Source organism: Cotesia glomerata, linkage group LG5, assembly GCF_020080835.1.
Source record: "Cotesia glomerata isolate CgM1 linkage group LG5, MPM_Cglom_v2.3, whole genome shotgun sequence".
NCBI classification, from domain to species: Eukaryota; Metazoa; Arthropoda; class Insecta; order Hymenoptera; family Braconidae; genus Cotesia; species Cotesia glomerata.
Genome location: NC_058162.1, coordinates 10,874,325 through 10,895,351, shown reverse-complemented (window position 1 = coordinate 10,895,351; position 21,027 = coordinate 10,874,325). Strand labels below are relative to the sequence as shown.

Below are 21,027 nucleotides of genomic sequence, written 5' to 3'. Positions count from 1 at the left end.
CCTTAGTTTCTTTTTAAAAAAATTTTATATCTGTAGTAAATTTTTTTAAATTCTTGACACAAAGATTCAAAGAATATCTTTGAGTAATCTGAAAATTTTTCTATCGATATTAAATTTCTTTATTTAAAACTCTTTAAAGTCGTTTTTCACCTACTATTTGCACTGTCATAGTAAATTACTTGAAGAATATTAACATGCAATTCGAGGAGATAAATTTCAAACGTTTTTAAACTTTAACTTATTTCGTAAGATCTTCGATTTTTTTTCAAATTTTAATCGATTTATAATATGAACTGTTTTATATAGTATATTTTTGAGAAGAATCAGAATTTATTTTAAGTTGATATAGGTTCTGTTGCCAATCGAATTCTCGCGGTTTCACGAGAGCGATTATGTACTTCTGCAGTACGGAAAGTTATTCCGAAAATATCTTCATGATATCTTGTTTGATCCTAAAAAATATATGTAAAAATAATATTATATTTTATATCAAGAATATAGAAAATAAGTTCTATAACTTTTTTAGCTTAGTTAATAAGAAAGCAGAATTAATTACCCTTAAAGAAAGCATGTAAGCTTCAACTTCCTTATCTGAAAGTTGTCCGTGCGTTTGAATAATGTGTTTTAATGTTTGATAAACATCTTCAGCCATAGTACAATCTCCGCACACATAAAAATGCCCATTTTCATGTACTAACATATTATAAATTTGTAAAGATTCAGCTAGAATTAAATCCTGAACATAAGTTTTTTTAATTCCTTTTTCGCGGGACAGGGCCAAGAAAACGCTATCCAGTACCCCTGCTTCCAACATTTCACATTTTTCCTGACAGTAAAGATCTATATTTTTCTGACGACAACCAAAGAATAACCAGATTTTTCCAAACTTTTCTCCTTTAATACAACAAAAATGATTGAAAGTAGTTAATAAGTTCATTATAAAAACATACTTGTGAAATTACAGCTAATTAAAATTTGATAAATATATTTGACTTACGGGTCTTCATCTGCATCTGAGCATATCGATGATGCCAAAATCCTCGAAAAGGCGCAATCCCTGTACCTGGACCAACTAAAATCATTGGAGCACTAACATCAGGAGGCATGTAAAAGTTTGGTGCACTGCAAAATTTTTTTTAAATTAATAATAATATTATTCTATCAATTCAAACGCTTCACTACTTTTTTCAATTTGGAAGTTAACATTACCTTCGAACAAAAACGTATAATGGCTCGCCATCGGTTATTTCGTTGAGGTAATTAGAGCATACACCATAATGAATAGGCCCAGTCCCTCCTGAAAATGGTTTTAATTAATTCTAAAATCAATTTTATCTTTAAATCGTCAAGTATTTTTCTTTTTTAAAATAAATAAAAATTAAGTACATGAGCAGTGATGAAAATAATATGGAAAAGCGTAAAAAAAAAATGTGTACGTGATTAATAGTACATGCAAAAAAAATGAAAGATGTACTTAAATGTATCTGTAAAAAAAAAGCCATAATGCTTTTTGATTGGTCATACCGCATTGTAATGTGTGCAATTAAAGATTATCATCTATCATTTATGACTAATCTAAAGAATTAATTTATAATATTTCTTTTTTTCTATAAACTTTTCATTCATTACCTTGAGATTTATATTGCACAATAGCAACTGTCAAATGAATTTGTCCTTGATGTACTAGCGGTGAAGAAGAAATGCTGTAAAATCTAGGCTGCAATGGAGTTAAATGAAGAACAAAAAGTGGAGCATAAGGTTTTATTGATGGGAATTCCTCTAAAACCTCCAATAAATTTGGGTATTTCCAATGCTTCCAATCTTCATAAGCTGCTGAATCCTGTATTGAATTAAATGAAGATTTGATTAGTTGATTTTTTTTGAAAAATTGAATGTAAATTCAAAAAAATGAGATACTTACGGTGGCTAAAAGATTAAGTTGATTTTTTTCTTTAGGATTTTCTGCAATTGATGAAAAGTATCTTAAGAGATTAGGTGTTGGTGGAGTAGTAATATCCAAAAATCGAGTAAGTAACATTCTTAATGCATTTGGTGAAAATCTTTCATGAGGAACCCAAGTTTTGACAACGCCTGATTGAAAAAAAAAAAAAAATTTGTAAATACATTTTATATAAGATAATGATTCTAGGCGTTGAACAAAATAATTAACCATTTGGTGTATGAGATTGTTTTTGTGTTTGAAGTTCCATTGGAGTATCAAAGTCTAGAGTTGGTTCAAGGCGAGCAAGAATTCCTTCAACTAGCTCACTTTTATTACATGCAAATACTCCAAGATGATCCCCTGGCTTGTAAGAAATTTCCATGCCCGCTAAGTCATCTAGTTCTAACAATAACGTAGTCACACTAAAAAAAAAAACATTATATTATTATTATGCAACTAATTAATTGTTTAGTAAAATTATCAATCAAATAATTTTACCCAGAGTCGTTTCCACTCAAGTTAGTTTTTCTCAACATATTGCAAGTCGTCACATTTCTGTTATGACATTTACTCAAAGCTAGAAAACAATTTAGAGGATGAATTAATTTTTACAGAAAAAGATGGTTTTTTTCATGTTTTGGTTTTGTTTTTAACAACATATTTGACTGACCTTTTGCGATTGGTTGAGGATCAGCTTCAATAAATCGTACAGTAGACCTAGACAGAGCTTCTGACCCAAGTGATAGTGCAACTTCTAGTAATGTATCATCATCATCAAGACAAAAAGTTTCACAGGCAACTGCAAAAGTATCTGCAGCCCATTTTCGAAATGCCTGCTCTTGACCACACATTTCATCACCTTGAGACAATTTCAGTAACCGTTCTCCACCAAGTTCACCAAGTAAATTATCAACATAATGTCCGAATGCACAGAAATTCGGATAGGCCGATGAACCCAGGGCAAATACAGCAAATCTATCATTAATTTTAATCCATACAATTAAATTTAGTAACATTAACAATTTAATTTTTTTCGACAAATATATAATTTAAAAATAAAAAATTTCAATGAACAATAGAGAATTTTAATTTAAACAAAAAAATAAATCAATTTTCGTTATGTTCCTAGTATGGTATTTGTGTTTTAAAAAACTAGATAGGGAATCAGAAACTGCAAGAATATTAAAATTTTCCTTTCATGGATATTATTGAATCTCAAACAGTTTTTGAAATTATAAATTACTTGATAAACCATACAGGTATACTATTTTTCAACTTTCCATTACAAAAACTGTAAATTTTTTAACAATTCGGAAAGTTATTGACTCAGGTCAAATTTTCATCAGATTACAACATTTCGAAGTATCAGGAAAATATCCTATTTTCAGATTGAAATGCAGTTTGCGGTATTCATAAAAGACAATTGAGATTAGAATTTAATTAAATTTTAGTTAATTCAAATAATAAAAAACAAAAAAATATTTTTTTACGTTTTTATCTGGTAACTTTTACATTGTTCGATCGATCGATTTTTGACACTTAATGATAAAAAATTTTGTGAAATGCCGCAAACCACATCAAAATTGAACAACTCGTTTTCAAAATATCATAGTCCACAAGAATAAAAAAAAAAAAAAGTATTTTTATAAATAACTATCATACTTGTGAGTTTGTGGAAAAAATTCGAATATATAACAAAAAATATGACTATCAATACAATATCTGTAAAAAAAAAAGTGATAATTAGTTTAACTTAATTACCTGACGTTACTGAGAGGCCCAAAAGTATCTTCATTTTGTGACTCAGTAGTCGATCCACGTAAAGAGTCTAATCTATCTAATTTTTTAACACTACCTACTTCAGTTTGACTATTAGCTTTTATAAATGATTTCGATGTTGCTAATCTGTACAAAGAAAACCACATAATTATTTTAATAACAAGCATTATCTGAATCATTAAACAATAATCTCAACGTCATAACTTACGTTATTTTCGATTCATTATTATTATTATTATTATTATTATTATTATTATAAGTTTCGTTCATTTTCATAGCATATAAATTTTGCGCAAAAGCTTCGCCGTTTTCCGGTGGGTCTCCATTACCAAATGTCGATGTTATAACAAGAAGTAATGCTTCGTGTTCAATATTACTAATATCATATTCAGCCATACTGAGAACCTGGGAATGGAATGCATGGCCTAATAATTCACCAAGTTTTTCAGCGTACATTTGCGATGTCCCTGTTTCAGTCGCAAATAGAACTGTCGCTTTGATACGCCGTGATAGAGCTCGTCCGAAAAGTTTTGACGTAAACTTTACAGCCCTGATCATAATAATTAACTTTAATTGAATAAATATTCTTCAAAATAAATAGTCTTCTGCCTTTATCACGATTTGAAGATATGTTTATATTAATAATAATAATAATAATAATAATAATAATACCTAGCAATCTGTTTAAAATGAAATTTACGCCGTGGTTTTTTGGACGCCGCTTTTTTATCACGTCCTTTTTTCCATATATGAGTTTTCCAAGCTGGATCTTGTGCATCATATGAAGGTTTTAAATGATACAAGGCCATTTCCTGATGGAATACCGGCGTAATAGAGCCAGATAGAGGTGGTACTATCCACAGCCAATCAGCTGGACAACCTTTTCTTAATCTCATTTCATTTTCGTAGTGTTTCATAAATGACTCTGACGCAGTATGATGATCAACTATCGTAACATTCTTTATCTATTGACATTAAAAACAAAAAACAATGAAATATTTAAGATAATCAGTCTTACAGAACAATGGAAATATTTATAAACATAATTATAGTGAGAGTAATAACGATAATTGGGGAGACGTGACGGAATTTACCTGAAAACTGTAGATAACTGCCACATTAGCCTCAATCATTGCTTTATCTTTCCACAGTGTTATTGGTGTCCTTATATCCAATCCCATGTGGACTGCTATTGTCTAAAAGAATTTCAAAATTATGTGTAAGCATTAAAAATAATTTTTTATCAATTCCAAACACATCAAATGCATTAAAGTTATAAATGTAACGACAAATACTTCAAGAAGATTATAACGCGTTGTATCGCAGAGATCACGTGCTCCAATCTCCGTGCTCATATACCAGCCGTTAAATGGTGCAGCTGTGAATTCTAAACCACCACAATCAAAAACCATCGATGAAACAGCAGGCAAAGCATACCACTTTAAGTGTAACTCTTCAAACCACTCATATCTAGTTAAAAATTGAAACAAAAAACCTTTTTATTGTAATTACCATTAAATTACTAATCAATTAATAGTAAATATTATTATCTACGTTGGATGTTTAATTGGGACTTCCAAAACAAGCTCAGATGGTATATCAAAGTAATCTGGATCATGACCGTTCGCCGAAAGTACCAATGGAAGAATGTCAAACCGTGTGCGAACTCCTGAACGTGGACCACGCCACCCTAACTTAAAGCAAAGCTGAAAAAAAATAAATTTTAATTTATTAATTTATTAAATTGAAAATTTTAATAAAATTGTAAAAAAAAAGTAATAACAATAGTTAAACTTTACATCAGTGAATTCAGCATTAGCTGGATCGCCCAGAATAGTTCCGTCTTTGTTTTTGTAACCTGCGTAACTTATTAACTGGGAATTCCAAACCCTATAGTCATGCTTTCCATCAGTACGTTGAGGAAAAATGGTAATTGCAGATCTGTAAAATAAAAAAATAAAAGAATTAATGAATCATTGAATTGTGTATGAATACATAAGTTTTTCTTAAAAATGACTTTTTAATTGAACCTTATATTTCCTTTGTTAGTTCCGTATTTAATATGATTGCAAATAGCTTCGAACATTCCGCTAGTTGTTGTAACATATCTACAATCAAATACTTGAAGTTTTGACCACTGAATACGACCAATACATCGTGCAGCGTTTCTCCAAGCTAATTTAGCACCAAAAACAAGCTCTGTTTCACTCAATTGATAAGTTCCAGTTGACAGTACTTCTCTTTGAATACTTTCCCATCGTGAACGATGAGCTTCACTGTTAGATCTGTTTAAAAATTGTATCGTTTTTGTAAAATAAATATCATACCAACTGTTTATTTATAAAATTTACCTTCGTATAGATGCAAAATATTGTTCGAGAAAGTCTTTAGCATGAGTTAAAATTTCTTCTTTCTTCCTTGCCTCAGTTCCATGAAACGGAAGACTCATTACACTTCCTAAACATACTTGTCCCGAACATAATGTTTTCTGAAATAAAAAAATTTTATTGTTAATTAAGAAAATAATGCAAGCTAGAGTAATTAAAATAATTCACACATCTAGGATAATAAAAAATAAAATAATAAAATAAATGATTCTTTATCATTCAGTAAAATATATTAACAAAATTTTCGAAATACTTCAAATAACAATTTGAAAAAATTTTCTCATAGATTTAAAAATAAAAAAATATAAAATTCATATGAATAATAATTTAAATATACCTCCATTCCTTTAGGATGAAGTAAATCAAATGCTTCTGTTTTGTGCGCAAGATTCCTAAGCTTAGTAGCTTTTTTCTGAGCTCCAGTTTCCTGTTGGTCCTTCATTGCTGCTAATTTATTTTTTTTTTTTTTTCAACTACTGTAAATATTAGAATAAAAATGCACAATTTAGTGAATAGCTTGGAATAGGTCAATCTACTCAGATGAGAATCATCATCAATGAACATCAGTTCATCACTGCGCGCTGGCGTATGTTCCCTGGAGCTCTTTATACGATGTGGTTGTCTTCTTTGATAAGGGAATACCCATTATATCTGGGCCTGCGCATCCGAATCTCACTTAAACGATTTATAAAAAAAAAGCATATAAGTAATAACGGGAATTCCGAAAGTAAACAGTTAAAAGTAGAATACACATGCGCGGTTATTTTAAATCGCATGCGTGAATAAATTTATATTACCACGGATCAGGTGATATAAAATTGGTGATATGAAAAAGAGTACAGAGAGAGAATATGATCCTGGGCGAAAATCTCACATGCGCCGCATCATCGCCATTGATTTGAGAGATAAATTTAAAAATGTGCTGAAATTATTTATCAAATATGAATTATCGTTAGTCTCACAATGGGGTAGCGCAAAAAAGTACTCTACATCTACATAGATTACCAAAAAACTTTTCACAGCTAGAGGCATTAAATTATGGAATTCGTAACTTTTTTTTAATTATAAATAAATTTTTTAAATGTTAATTAAAGTCATCCACTGGTCTGTGTATCGATTTCTCGTCACGATTGACATCACTCGGAATAGATTGTTTTTAAGACAAATTAAATTTAATTATCATTTTTTCAAAGTTTAACTAATTATTATAAAAATAAAAGATTCCCTGCCAATTTTCAAGTCATTCCAGTTCTTCGTTTTTAACAAAAGAAAAAATTTTAGTTATTTTGAAGATATATCTCTTGGTTGTATATCGACCAATTTTGATCCCATTTACGAAATTTGACGTAGTTTTTCAAAAAATGAGAAGAACTCTGAAATTTACGTCTGGTCACAATATTTTTTTTTTTTTTTTTTTTTTTTTTTTTTAGTTTTAATTTAATACAAAAATTGTGTTTTTGAATTTAGATTTTCGCTACAAAGATCAAGATGACGGCGCAGTGAAAGGTTTCAAGCTCAACCATATATTATTTTTCTTGAATAAAAAATTTAAGTAATTAAAGTACCAACACTAGCATTAGTATAAATAATTGTCAATGATATTTTGTTTTAGATTAATTACTTTGACTCAGAACTTAATGAGTTATTTATAATAAAATATTTAAATGCAGTTAACTACCGCTTATTTTAATTTTTGAATCGGCGAATGAAATTAACTCTATGATGACTTTTAATTGGCTAGAATAAAAAATTGAAAAGTTTTAGAAAAATGACAACAAAGTATGGCAACATTGTATTTATTATGAAAATTCACAACCAGTATCAGTCTCATCAATCTAATACTTTCAGGATTCAGCACCCCTTTGTTACAAAACAATGAATTTCTTATATCATTACTGTTGATAAAAATTTAACAAATTGGGTCATTTAAATTTAAAAACAAGAAATAAAATCTAATTACTCGAATTCAATTTTAAACAATGGATCAAAAATCAAACAAACGTAAAAATTCAATAGACATAATTCAAGAAGGTCCAACAAATAAAGTATTACGCCGAACATCATCTCTAGAATCATCATCATCTAATTTGGGAAAATCAAATAACCAATTTTTAGACAGAATAACAGCTATTTGGAAAACAACTTCATCGGGTGCTAAAAATTCACTAACCTATGAGGTAAAATATCATCGTTGATAATATTTCTGTCAAGACAAATATTTACCGTTGTCAAACGGTTTCCGTTTTCTCAGGGTCAAGACCTAAAAACTAAAATAAAAGAAGATGAAGCAAAATACGAACATGCTGCTAAAACTCTTCAATCATGTCAAAGGGAATTGGAATCTTTAGAAAACAACGTTTCAGAATTTAGGATCGCTTTCGAAAAAATAATAGCTCAAAATCAGAATTTGAAAGAGAAGTAATTTAATGATAACCTAGATTAGATTTAATAAAGTGATAAATTATCCATTGATTAATGCATTGATCGTATAAAACTACTTTTTATTTACTATTTGTTTTTCAATTTTAGAAAAAATAAATACTTAAAAATGGAAATTTTTAATAATATATTACTCTAAAAAATGAAGGAAACAAAAAAATGCTTGCAAATTTTGATTACTGTATTTTGGTAAAAATCGTACTATGATTTCGCACCAAAATACAATTTATAGGAAAACTTGATAATTTTTCTGGTCGTTTAATTCCCTGGATTAATGAAATTATATTTTTTTGATTTAGACATGCAGATGCTTTAAAATTGTCGGAATCATTTACCAAGCATGTAAGCTACATTAATAATACAATGAGTAGATGTAAAGATCATGCTCAAGTTTTAGAAAAAATGTACAAGGATGTAATAACAAAATTACGAGAAGATAATGATCTTTTATCAAAAAAAATTGATGAATTGAATCGATTGATCGCGAGTAAAAGTAAGATATTTTTATCAATATGATTTTCAACATCATTTGTTATTTTTATAATTAATTTTTGAACTTTATTTTTTGTATAAACAGAAGAGCCTAAAGTACACTTAGAACAAATAAAATTAAAACTGGTGGGATTAAAAATTAAAGATGAAACAATTCATGATAATATTTTACAACAAGAAGAAGAAATAAAAAAAATTATCAGTCAATTAAAAATAAATGATGAAATAAATGAACATAATAAATCTTATGAAAATGAATTTAAAAGTTCAATTAAACGGCTGGAGGAAAGTTTAGTTGAAGAAGAGAAAAAGTCGCTGGAACAAATGAATTTAATTGAAGAGTCTAAAATTAAGGAGGTAAATAAATTTACAAACCATTTTTTTTATATAATATTTAATTATTTTTCTTTTATGTTTAGATAAAAGATAGTGATCAAAAGAAGTTATCTTTACTTTATGAAGAGCGTAATGAAGCTGAAACAGTTATGAACAATATCCAGGAACAAAAAAGCGAGATACTTAAGAAATATCAACAAAAAAAGAAGCTTGCTGATTATTCAGAAAAAAAAAGTAAACAACTATTGTAAGTAATTTTATTTTAAGTATGAAACAATAGTTCACTCATGTTTGATTACTCAATTTTATATTAATTGGTTATTTTTACTATTCATTTAGGTTACAGGTAGTACATGTAAAAGCTGAATTGAACAAAGTTACTTTGGCTTTACAAGATTCTAATGACGAAAAAATAAGCCTCGAAAAAATAATAGATGAAGTATATAATAATTGCTTGATTAAATTGAATGAATTTGAATTAATAACTCGGGAAAAAAGTAATTTTGCAAATGAGTTAAAAATATTAAATAATAAATTTAAAAACGAGGAGGAAGAAACAAAACAGATTTTAGATGAATTGGAAAATAAAGAAAGTCAGCTTAAAGAAGCAATACAATCAAGTGACGATGTTGACAAACAAGTTCGAGATTATCAAGAAAATAAAGAATCCAAAGTTGCGGAATTGAAGAAAGAGTTAGAATCTACAACAAAAAGTGTAAAGAGTATATTAAACGAGAATAAAGAAATAAAAACAGATAAGAGAAAGCTTGAGAAAGAACACAATAAGGAATCAAAAATACAAGCGAATAAGTATGATGAGTGTTTGAGTAACCTAAACAATTTTTCAAGCTCAAACGATAAAATTACAAAGGAATCAACCACATCTAAAAAAAATTTACGCTCTTTTGAGACTAAAACCCAAAAATTAAAAGAGGAATACGCAAAATGGCAAGAAACAGTTGAAAATAAGTTGAAAAATGCAAAAAAAGATCTTGCCTCGAAAAATAAATCTGAAAAACAATTGAAGGAAGAATTATCTAAATTAAAAACTAACTTGGAAAAGTTTGAAAAAAAACGCCAACAATTGAAAACTGATAATATAAAGATTGTTGAACAGCATAAAATTCAATCAAATATTGAACATAAAAGTCTATCAAATATTGAATATAAAATTCAATCAAATATTGAACATAAAAATCAATCAAACATTGAACTTGAAACTCACACAAATAATAAATATAAAAATGTAACCGTTTTAAAATCACCGTCAACGTATCAATCCCAAAATCAGCCAGTTAAGGTATAATTTATTAGTCATATAAAAGTATTTGTATTAGTTAATAGTAATAATTCTTATGGTACTTCATTATTTTAGGGCAGAAAAATTCGAGTACTTGAAAATAAGGTATAAAATTTTAATTTAAAAATCATTTAAATTTCTGTAAATAATTCACTTTTTTTTATTATTTATAGGTGGTAGATAAAGTGGTTAAATCAATATTGAAACCTCAAACCAGTTTAAAATCACCTAAATCACCCGGACGAAAATTAAAATTCAGTATACCTGAATATGCAAATTCGAAAAAAAGTCCAGATTGTTTTGATGTAAGTAAGAAAGTATAATAAAATGAAATCATTATTCAATTAAGTTATAAGTTGAATAATTTTTCTAGGCTTCATCAATTGATGAAGAATATCATAAGTTGTCGCAATCGATGTTAAGTTCTCCAAAATTTCGATCATCATCTTCCCAAGGATCTTATTCAACTCCAGCATCGCCGGTAAGTAGCAAAAAGATTGGAAAAAATAAAAATTTTTTATCACTATAACACTTAATACTATAAATTTATTTTTTAAATTTAGGCGACACCGACGCGGAAAAAGTTTTTTAAAAGTCGTGGCACTTCATAAGCTTTTTTTTTTTGTAGAATATCTTTTTAATTATTTCCATAATAACTTATATTTTTTTCATGACTTTTAAATATTATCAACAATTTATCTTAATTACTAATATAATTGATGTTTATTCAGCTAAGCTGTATCTTATAATACGAATTTTCGTACTGTATATTAATTTAAAACTCTCCTGTTAAAATACACCATATTATTATTATTATTATTTAATAATAATTATCAACAACTTTAATTGACTAATAAAACTTAAAGCTCTATAATTTCCTAAAACAATTTTATAATTTTTTTATCTTATTACCATGTTAAAAAAAATAGTAAGTTCCTTTAACTATCAAGGCTAGATGATAAATCCCACTTCATTGATCTCTCCACAGCCATTTTCCACTTTGAATACCGTAAATCTCGTTCTAAAATTTAAATTAGAAAATGTATGAGTTGTTCAAACCATTATTAAAAATTTATAAAAATAATTTATTCACCATCTTCACTGATCTGTGGTGAGAATTTAGTCATTTGTGAAGCATCAACATCACCGACTTCAAATAAACGTGCACCTACTCCAGCCAAAATAGCAGCACCAAGTGCGGTTGATTCAACCATATTTGGTCTCACTTAAATAAACAAATAAATAAATAAATATAAAATTAATAAAAAATTTGATTAAAAAAAATAGATAAATAATTTAAAATACTCACCGACATTTATACCAGTAATGTCAGCTTGCAATTGCATAAGTAAGTTATTAACAGTCATACCTCCATCGACTAGTAAAGTAGAAAGTTTTGTTCCTGAATCTTTTACCATAGCTTCAAGAATATCACGAGTTTGGAAACAAACAGCCTCTAATGCAGCTCGAATAATGTGATACTGTTGAGTGTCTTCCGTAATGCCGCAAATAACTCTATTAAAAAAATATATATATAAAAAAAAATATTTTATCATTAAAAAGAAAACAGTAGGCGTAAATATATATTCTAAATTAAGTAAATGAAATATTAATCCTACCCTCGAGCATCTTGTTGCCAGTGTGGAGCATAAAGTCCAGAAAAAGCAGGAACAAAATAAACATCTCCTGAAGTGCGAACTCGTTCAGCAAGATCTTGAGTTTGTGTTATACTATTTAAAAGTTGCATATTATCTCGCAGCCATGATAAAGCTGCACCTGCGACAGCAACAGAACCTTCAAGAGCATAGATAGCTGGTGCTTTGCCGAATTTATAAGCAACAGTTGTGATAAGTCCCTGAGTTGAATCAACTTTCTAATTCGAATAAAATATTTTGTGAATTAAATAAATTATTGCTTGATAGTTTTCGTAATCTATCATACGCTTAAATCATTATTACATACAACATTTCCTGTATTATAAAGCAGAAAACATCCAGTTCCATAGGTAGCTTTAGCTTGACCTGGTTTCAAACATAATTGTCCCAATAGAGCTCCTTGTTGATCACCTACACACTTTAAATAAATACATTTAATTATTTTTAAGGATAATAATATGAATAATTATTATTTTTTTTTTTAAGTTATTAATGATAATAACAACTTACTCCTGAGATTGGAATACCAGCTAGCGAACTAGGATTAGATACATGGCCATAAATTTCAGAGCTTGATTTTATTTCTGGTAAAATCGATTGAGGAATATTGAAAAAACGCAAGAGAAGAGGATCCCATTTAAGAGTTTCAATATTCATTAACATTGTTCGTGATGCATTTGAAACGTCTGTGATATGTAATTGTCCTTTGGTGAGATTCTAAAAATTTTAAATGAAAGTCAAAAACTTTACTTTTAACAAATTATTAGAAGTAACTATTTGTACCTAAAAAAGTCTTGATAAATTCACGGTTCGTAAATACAAGGTTCTTATATTTACGCACCGTAGATTGATTAAATTTTTTTTTATTAACGAATAAAAATATCCTAAAATGTTCAATTTATTTTTTTAAAATAACTGGATTTTTTACTAACAGTAATATCTTGCGTAAGAGTATTTAATTTTGTATTAATTTTTTTTTTAATTAACTTAAGGTCATAAAAAACCTAAAACAACTGATGAATGCAAAGTACTCAATAAAATAATTTTATTCTGATGATATAAAAAATGTTATACTTATTCTTTATGGTTTAATTGCGAAAGATAATAAATAATTATTAATTGTTTAAAGAATATTTCAGACTATTTGCATAAATCTACCTAGTTCGATCAAAAATCAGCGTTAAGAATTTAATAAAATGTCCTAAGTAAAAATGAACCAATCATGCTGATAAGAAGCGTAACCACTTGTTTCGAAAAGAAATATTTCATAACTTACGTAAATAAGCCAAGTGTCAATGGTTCCGAATGCACAGGTGCCAGCTTCAACAGCTTGTTTGACCTTGGGAACATTATCAATAAGCCAACGAATTTTAAGAGCACTGAAATATGGTGACATAGGAAGTCCGCACAGTGGCTTTAGATAATTTTTATTTCTAGTTTTATTGGGGATCGTTTCCAAAATGTCTTCCATAGTTGTTGTAGTCCTCATGTCCAACCAAACTATCAATGAATAAAATTTTAATTATAATTTCAAGTACATTCAATTTAAGCAACTGAAATCAATTTAAATTATCAGAAAATAACCAATGGCATTGTGAAGAGGTTCTCCAGTATTTTTATCCCAAACAACAGTAGTTTCTCGTTGATTAGTAATACCAATAGCTTTAATTTCCGAAGGTGCGATACCAATATCTTCTAAATTCTCAACTACTTTTGCGATGCAGTTCAAAACAGCTGAAAGAATCTCTTTTGGATCTTGTTCGACCCATCCTTCCTGAGGATATTTTTGTTTTATTTCTATTTGGTGGGATGTTATTACCTTCCTTTTCGTTACATCAAATATCTGTAAAAAAATATTAATGTTTATTACATTGCATCATACAAAAAAAATTAATTAATTAGATAATAATAAACTTACTAAAAATCTAGCGCTGCTGGTTCCTTCATCGATAGATCCAACATAACAAGGATTTCTTTTGGTTTCAGGCATTATATCAGAAATATTTCGATTTTAAAATTTTAAAAATAAAATCGTTTAAGTACTGTTGAATTTTTTTAATCGATTTACTGTCGATAATAGTAATTAATAATCCAATGAGAACTTCCGAATATAAAAATTATCAGTATTAATTATACAAGTAATTAAAAATTAAAAATAACTTAGATAGGAGATATTGTTGACCAGTAAAAATTAAGTATGTTATTGAAAATAAGTACTTAAGTAAATTTGTAATAAATAATTATAGTTTGTAAACAATTATTAATAATAAAAAATATCTTTGGTAATTAATATAAATATTCAAAGAATGAATTATTCTAATGTTGAAAATTTTTCATTAAACTATAATAAACAAATTACATAAAAATACGAGCTGTCACAGATCAATTCGCGAGTTAGCGAGTGCCAAAGTTTATGTAAAAAAAATATGCGTAAACATATATACATATACACAAAGTAGGGACATTTTGGGAATAAACCTTGACAATGCTGTTAAAAAAAAAAAAAGTAATTTTCAGCTTTTTGATTTTAATTTTTCAAACAATTTAATAGTTACAATTTATCTACAAAAAATATTTTTTATTGCTAATTTTACTTATAAATCAAAACGTTCTATTATTAGGATGTTATAAATGGAATAAAGTACAAAATTTTCAAAATAAGCGGGAGTTTATATTTCTAGAACTTGGAGTTTTTATTTTTCCAATAAATGGTTGGTATAATCTCATTCCGTGTGAAAGAGCTTGAACTTAGCCGACAAACGACAATCGAAAGTTTTAACAATCGATATCTCAAAGATTTTACTTTTATTTTACCATACTTTAGCTTTAAATTTCTATTCTCTCGCTGAAATATCGATTGTCCAAATTTTCGATTCTCGTCTGTCTGTGAGGTCACACTTACACATGTTTACTTACTGTATGTCAATTTCAGTTGTCAAAGACAATGAATTTAAAAATAACTAATAACACCTGCAGAACTTGTCTAGTGTCAAATAAAAAAGTTGAAAACATTTTTTCAATATCTAGTCATGATAACTACAGTGGATTAAGCCTTGAATTTAAACAAAAACTTGAAATACATTGTGGCATTAAGGTTAGTTATATATTAATTTATTCATTCAAATTGTTTATTTTATTAAAAAATTATGTTCAGTTTAAAAAAAATTTTTTTCAATAATTTATTACTTTTTATTATACCTTTAGTTATTTTCGTTAATGATTCAGAACTATTAAATTAAAAACTATTTATAATTTGCGATATTAATTCATTTACTGTTTATGTTTATATTTTAGATTGAAGAAAATGATGGATTACCAAACAAAATCTGTATTGATTGTATGGCAAAAATTAATAATGCTCATGATTTATGGAAGCAATGTCAAGTTACGGACAATAAACTAAAAGAGTTTTACAACAGAACTTCTGAAAAAGTTGTCAACTGTGTTACTTTAAAAGTATTGTCTACTTATTTATTCTTAAAAATTAATTTCAAAATCTTTACGTAATATTAATGAAATTGATGTTAAGCCGTCCTAATATTTTGATTATATTATTATTATATCGTTTTTACTTGTATACCTATTTTGGTTTTTACAAGACTGTAACCCATATTCTCCATATTTTTTTGCTATAACCACAGTAATACCACTCAAGTGCCTCTTTTGTTATCATATAACATTCATAATTTTATACCTGGCTTTCGCCCCTTTAACTAACACTTGTTTCTTTTGCGTTCAACTCTTTTTATAATCAACATGTTCTCCACTTTTTATTATCAACTTGTTCTCCGCTTTTTTTTATAATCGACATATCATTTCGCACATAACTCTATTCTCAATGTGGCTGTGGACCGACTTGTGCTTTCTGTACTGTATTTACCCTATTCCTCACCCCTTTCTATCGGTTGTTGAAATAGTGGCGATGGGGAAACCACAGAGAAAACCCATGCCAGTACAGTCAATATTTTGATTATATTACTTTTAAATCCATACAAAAGTAAATACTAGATTCGTAAAAAATGGGTTGACTTGAAATAAACTTTTGCTATATCAGTAAAACAAAGCAACTCTATATCATGTCAGACATTTGTTACATATCTATACAGGTATTTTCATAATTTAAAAAAAAAAAAAAAATTTTTTAGATACTTTTTACATGCATCCATTGTAATGACCTTGAAAAATTATAAAAACATTTACCTAATAAGAATAGTAATATGAAAATCAAAAAATGCGGCTGTATCATCATTCATTAATTTTATCTGTATTAATACATAATAGTATAAATTTAATATTATAAATAGTGGTTGTTTATATTTAGGATAAATTTAGTCAAACTGGAAACTTACTGGCAACAGAAATAATCGATCACCATGAAGAGAAAAAATTATTACATCACACAAGAACATTATCTTTGTTAAAAAAGTCAATCGCATTAAATAAATTACAACGCAATACAAATAACTCTGAATATGGAGTTTATGATAAAAAAATAAATAATATTAGTGAAAGTAAAGTAAGGGATAAACAAAAATCATATAATACAACCAATTTAGATACAAAAAAACTTATTATTAATGAACATTCATCTGAATCTTTGAATAGTAGTTGTACTACAAAAAATAAATCATTTGTATCCATGTTAAATGATGATGTTTGTAAGAAAATAACGTTACAAGAAAAGCTGCCAAAAAATGCGGATAATATTGTTTATTTTCCAATAAGTGATGGTAATGAAAATAAAGATATAAATATTGATAATAATTCTGATCAATTTATAATAATAAAGACAACCAATAAAGCAATTACGTCATTAAGAAAAGATATTAATTATATTATTGAAAATGATCATTGTTACACAAGTTTTGCCAGATCAGAAGTAAAGAAATCACCTAGAAAATCACAATTAATTGTTTTGAACGATAATGATTCAAGAAATATGCTTGAAGAATCAATCGAATCAACAAATATAAATGAAAATAAGTGTTATGTATGTGGTAAATCATATATTCGAAAATCTGCGCTCTATAAGCACATAAAGCATCATAAAAAATCATTCCGCGAAAAAGGATTTGAGTGTCAAATTTGTAAGAAAAAACTAGGAAGTAATGCATCTCTTAAACTTCACAGTATAACTCATCAAGCGGAAAAACCATATAAATGTAAATATTGTGGCCGGGGATTTTTAACTGAAAGTAAATTGGTTTATCATGAAAGATCTCATACACTCGAACGACCTTACGTTTGTGACCTTTGTGACGCAACATATCCTCAGATGCATTTATTGAAACTTCATATCACTAAACACACTGGAGAGAATAAATATTTGTGTGAAAAATGCGGTAAATCTTTTAGAATGTACAAATGTTTAAGAGAACATCAATTTACTCACACGAAAGAAAAACCATTCATTTGTAGTAATAATTGTGGGATGGCTTATAGTAATTCCGGTAGTTTATTCGCGCACAAAAAAAGATGTTTCACTAAGGCACAACCGTTGATTACTTGAAATTTAAGATTTCATTATTAAAAAATTAATTTTGTTTGAACAGCAGTATGATTCTATAAGTTAACAAATTAATTTAATATAAAAAATGTAATTTATAAAAGTAAAAATTACATTTAATTTTTTATAAACTGTAAATAATATATGAATTTAAACTATGTAATTATCTTTGTTAATCGTTGAATAAAACATTGAAAAACAAAAAAATTATTTTATGTAATAAAAACAAAAAATATTTGTTACATTTTTTACTCTACTTATTACATCATTTAATTATTTTAACATTTTATCCAATTACTTACATAGTAATATCACATTTATACACATTATTTAAAGCAATAAAAAAAATCACCAAAGATAGTTTTCTAATTATCAGCATTATTAATATCTTTCTGAGCTTCAGCAATTGCCTAAAAAGAAAGTTGTTAATTTAAAAAAAATCTAATCCATTAGAAATAAATATATGTAAAATAAAATACCTCTAGCTCTTCTAATTCACTCTTTTGAACTTCTATTTCATGCAATAACTGTGATTGTTCGTCCAAACTTTTCATGAGCAACTTACTGTAATAAAATAAGAGCTGCAATTTAAATGCTAGCTCATCCATTTGATTTGTTGGAGCAGAGTCTTGTATTATTGACATTTTACAGGTTTATTATTTTTGATATCTGTAAAAATTTGAATATTTACTCTATTTTTTCTATCTCTTAATAAATAAGCAATCTATAATCCTTTCAAACTGTGTGTCATCATCGTACCTCCGTAGTTTACGATAACGGTTATTAAAAGCAACAACTGAACTGTTGAATAACTCTTAAAATAAGTATAATGTGACAATTATTTCAATTATATGTATTTTCACGGTTCTATGTAAACCGATTCCATAAAATTGTTTTTATAAGATTTGAATAACTTAACTATATGTGTAAGTATATTGCTCATAGTTAATTAGGAATCGATAGTACGCTTACGCGACAATTGACATTATCTTTATATTATTTACGTTACTCGATGAAATTTTACCATCTGCTTTGTTTTGCCTTACTTTTTTGGTAACTTTGAACTCGAGCAAAAATCATTCTGGCTGTTATTAAGACAAGTGAGTGTCCCAGTGGATCCGTAGTTTGATAACTACGCGGGTGAAGAGTGAAGTGAAACAGAAGATTTGCGACACTGAATCTTTATAACTAAAGCCGAACATCGACCATAGCGACGCGTTGAACGAGATTCAAATAGCACAATTCCACTTTATTTTCGGTAATAAAAAATTATTAATAATATAAAAATGATATAAAATTGATGTTTCTTACTGAATTTTTCAAGATTTAAAAAATTTTTATTTTAAAGATTTTTTTAGCCGGTTTAAAACAAAAAAAAAAACAGTAAGAATAGTGAGAAAATTTTCAATCAGTCGCCATTTTTTTTTAAATTAAAATTTTCAAAATTCCGTACGTGCGACGATAACTACATCTTTACTAATTAAAAAAAAAAATTTGGGTTTTTATTTTCAGATGATCCGTTTTTGAGTTATCGAACCGACCATGAAGGGGGAAATTTTTTCTAGTGCTCTACGAAATTGTTAATAACTTTGTAATAATTAAATATTTTTTAATAAAAATTTAGGGTAATGATCTTTAATGTACCCTTAATAAAATAAAAAAAAACCGATCCCCAAATTCCTTTATTTTCCCTGTCAAAAAAATTCCTGAGTCACCTCTTTTTTTTCGATCGTCACAGTGGTGTTCTCCCTTAACACCCTTAACACCCACCCCCGCAATCCTTATTGAAGGTGATTCGTTGTATAATCCGCTCTTAGATCATTTCTATATCGCACATAGAAAACTCTTCCTAGATTAGGAGCTATAGCTCGAAAATTAAAAATTTTAATTGTTAACACCCACCCCCGCAAAACGGGGTGAAAACAATAACTTCCCAATTTTTGAAAATCTTCGATTTTCTTAGCGGGAAATTAAAAAAAAAAAAAAAAACTTCTATTAAATCTAAGTAATAATCTTTTTTAATAATACTCATGGAGATGTGCATTAAAACCTACTTTATAAAATTACATTTACTTATAGTTAAATAAGTGTTCGTTTATTATTTTTTTTTTTTTTTTCATTATTAACATATGTATTTAGACAGTAACTTATAAAATTTTAAGAGTTCACAAATTTTAATATTTAATATTTTAATATTTAAAAGTAAAAATACAATTTTTTGATATCTCGCTCAATTTTCGAGTTATCGATATTCGAATATTGAAAAAATAATTAAAAAAATGAAAATTTTATTTTTAAATATTTTTATCTGAATATATTTTCAAAATATTAAAAAAAAAGATAGCCGTGAAACTCTCCCTCAGGGTTTTGGAAATGCCGTAAAGATTCGATATTTATACGATATGAATGCTGTATTCTTACCGTAATACTTCAGTTATTTTAGCCAGTTTTTTTGTCGAATTATTACGAAAAAATTACGAAATAAATTCAGAATATTTACGGCAATACAATAGAAAAATTACGGTATATTAACAGCATTTAAACCGTAAATGTACCACATATTTACTGTATATCTGCGGCACTATTGCAGCAAAAAACCGGAAAAGAAGATCCTTACTTTCCATTACCGGCAAAATTCCAAAAATATGCTGCTTTATTACTATTTTTCAACAGCTTAACATTTTTTTTTATAATATTACAAATTATCACGAATAATCTTTAAGAGGTTGATCAATTAATTTCTCTATTATTATTATTATTATTATTAGCATTTTTTTTAGTTCCGACCGGGATTCGAACCCGGATCATTTAGTTACGCGCCGAAAGCTCTAGCAGTTAAGCTATCAGAGACACTAACCGTATCTATTTACTCAGGCACCTAATAAGACTCACCGACTAATAAACACAACCGTCCATCTTATGGTAGAAAGCATTATATTTTTAATTATATCAGTATAAACGTGGCAAAATTGCAGTATATCTTTGGTATTTTTACCGTAGAAATACGATTTTATTATTGTAAAATTATAGTAATATTATAGTTAATACATAGATTTTTTACGGTAAAAGTTCTAGAGTTTTACGGTAATTTTATCGTATTATTTCTGAACTTTGCAGCAAAAGTACGGCAGAAATGATGTATATAGTAAAAAAACTGGCCAAAATGACCACAGAAATACCGTATTATTTCA

At 27.6% G+C, this 21,027-nt stretch overlaps 4 protein-coding genes and 1 long non-coding RNA gene across 6 annotated transcripts; 2 read left to right on the top strand and 3 right to left on the bottom strand.

The window, feature by feature from the left end:
- Positions 1 to 20: 20 nt before the first annotated feature.
- On the bottom strand, positions 21 to 7,076 carry LOC123264608 (nitric oxide synthase, salivary gland). Its single transcript, XM_044727957.1, has 20 exons — positions 6,906 to 7,076; positions 6,446 to 6,783; positions 6,073 to 6,209; positions 5,752 to 6,006; positions 5,521 to 5,662; positions 5,276 to 5,427; positions 5,017 to 5,191; positions 4,816 to 4,917; positions 4,394 to 4,686; positions 3,930 to 4,271; positions 3,704 to 3,847; positions 2,613 to 2,917; positions 2,441 to 2,519; positions 2,171 to 2,364; positions 1,922 to 2,091; positions 1,630 to 1,840; positions 1,210 to 1,297; positions 998 to 1,122; positions 557 to 894; positions 21 to 452 (listed from the first exon to the last, which is right to left on the bottom strand). The coding sequence occupies exons 2-20, from the start codon at positions 6,548 to 6,550 to the stop codon at positions 336 to 338; spliced, it is 3,474 nt and encodes a 1,157-aa protein (XP_044583892.1). The 5' UTR covers positions 6,551 to 6,783; positions 6,906 to 7,076; the 3' UTR covers positions 21 to 335.
- A 459-nt stretch (positions 7,077 to 7,535) lies between these two features.
- LOC123264616 (uncharacterized protein MCAP_0864-like) lies at positions 7,536 to 11,451 on the top strand. 2 transcript variants are annotated; one of them, XM_044727992.1, is made up of 12 exons: positions 7,536 to 7,614; positions 7,721 to 7,887; positions 7,957 to 8,285; positions 8,360 to 8,526; positions 8,847 to 9,040; positions 9,122 to 9,396; positions 9,459 to 9,622; positions 9,715 to 10,675; positions 10,751 to 10,780; positions 10,849 to 10,980; positions 11,049 to 11,156; positions 11,239 to 11,451. In XM_044727992.1, the coding sequence occupies exons 3-12, from the start codon at positions 8,088 to 8,090 to the stop codon at positions 11,284 to 11,286; spliced, it is 2,277 nt and encodes a 758-aa protein (XP_044583927.1). In that variant the 5' UTR covers positions 7,536 to 7,614; positions 7,721 to 7,887; positions 7,957 to 8,087; the 3' UTR covers positions 11,287 to 11,451. The 2 variants fall into 2 exon arrangements, with proteins under 2 accessions (XP_044583927.1, XP_044583928.1); XM_044727993.1 differs by lacking the exon at positions 7,536 to 7,614 and having other exon boundaries at positions 7,717 to 7,887; positions 9,125 to 9,396.
- Positions 11,376 to 14,427, bottom strand: LOC123264627 (glycerol kinase). Its single transcript, XM_044728019.1, has 9 exons — positions 14,249 to 14,427; positions 13,915 to 14,173; positions 13,607 to 13,830; positions 12,841 to 13,047; positions 12,638 to 12,748; positions 12,295 to 12,548; positions 11,985 to 12,190; positions 11,769 to 11,900; positions 11,376 to 11,696 (listed from the first exon to the last, which is right to left on the bottom strand). The coding sequence occupies exons 1-9, from the start codon at positions 14,318 to 14,320 to the stop codon at positions 11,614 to 11,616; spliced, it is 1,548 nt and encodes a 515-aa protein (XP_044583954.1). The 5' UTR covers positions 14,321 to 14,427; the 3' UTR covers positions 11,376 to 11,613.
- A 759-nt stretch (positions 14,428 to 15,186) lies between these two features.
- LOC123264628 (zinc finger protein 37-like) lies at positions 15,187 to 17,912 on the top strand. Its single transcript, XM_044728020.1, has 3 exons — positions 15,187 to 15,424; positions 15,625 to 15,786; positions 16,652 to 17,912. The coding sequence occupies exons 1-3, from the start codon at positions 15,275 to 15,277 to the stop codon at positions 17,837 to 17,839; spliced, it is 1,500 nt and encodes a 499-aa protein (XP_044583955.1). The 5' UTR covers positions 15,187 to 15,274; the 3' UTR covers positions 17,840 to 17,912.
- A 157-nt stretch (positions 17,913 to 18,069) lies between these two features.
- LOC123264675 lies at positions 18,070 to 19,008 on the bottom strand. Its single transcript, XR_006509392.1, has 3 exons — positions 18,596 to 19,008; positions 18,316 to 18,505; positions 18,070 to 18,246 (listed from the first exon to the last, which is right to left on the bottom strand). It is a non-coding gene; the product is annotated as an uncharacterized LOC123264675 (long non-coding RNA).
- Positions 19,009 to 21,027: the final 2,019 nt, after the last annotated feature.

What these genes read in the sequence shown, in the direction of transcription:
- LOC123264608 (XM_044727957.1), bottom strand. Translation starts at nt 6,550, where the DNA reads ATGAAGGACCAACAGGAAACTGGAGCTCAGAAAAAAGCTACTAAGCTT. An exon ending in TATTTTGCATCTATACGAAG is followed by an intron (nt 6,007 to 6,072) that starts GTAAATTTTATA and finishes ATTTTTAAACAG; the next exon opens with ATCTAACAGTGAAGCTCATC. An exon ending in CGCGTTATAATCTTCTTGAA is followed by an intron (nt 4,918 to 5,016) that starts GTATTTGTCGTT and finishes AAATTCTTTTAG; the next exon opens with ACAATAGCAGTCCACATGGG.
- LOC123264616 (XM_044727992.1), top strand. Translation starts at nt 8,088, where the DNA reads ATGGATCAAAAATCAAACAAACGTAAAAATTCAATAGACATAATTCAA. An exon ending in AATCAGAATTTGAAAGAGAA is followed by an intron (nt 8,527 to 8,846) that starts GTAATTTAATGA and finishes TTTTTGATTTAG; the next exon opens with ACATGCAGATGCTTTAAAAT. An exon ending in TTCGAGTACTTGAAAATAAG is followed by an intron (nt 10,781 to 10,848) that starts GTATAAAATTTT and finishes TATTATTTATAG; the next exon opens with GTGGTAGATAAAGTGGTTAA.
- LOC123264627 (XM_044728019.1), bottom strand. Translation starts at nt 14,320, where the DNA reads ATGCCTGAAACCAAAAGAAATCCTTGTTATGTTGGATCTATCGATGAA. An exon ending in TTGACACTTGGCTTATTTAC is followed by an intron (nt 13,048 to 13,606) that starts GTAAGTTATGAA and finishes TAAAATTTTTAG; the next exon opens with AATCTCACCAAAGGACAATT. An exon ending in CATTACTGGTATAAATGTCG is followed by an intron (nt 11,901 to 11,984) that starts GTGAGTATTTTA and finishes TGTTTATTTAAG; the next exon opens with TGAGACCAAATATGGTTGAA.
- LOC123264628 (XM_044728020.1), top strand. Translation starts at nt 15,275, where the DNA reads ATGAATTTAAAAATAACTAATAACACCTGCAGAACTTGTCTAGTGTCA. An exon ending in AAATACATTGTGGCATTAAG is followed by an intron (nt 15,425 to 15,624) that starts GTTAGTTATATA and finishes TTTATATTTTAG; the next exon opens with ATTGAAGAAAATGATGGATT. An exon ending in TCAACTGTGTTACTTTAAAA is followed by an intron (nt 15,787 to 16,651) that starts GTATTGTCTACT and finishes GTTTATATTTAG; the next exon opens with GATAAATTTAGTCAAACTGG.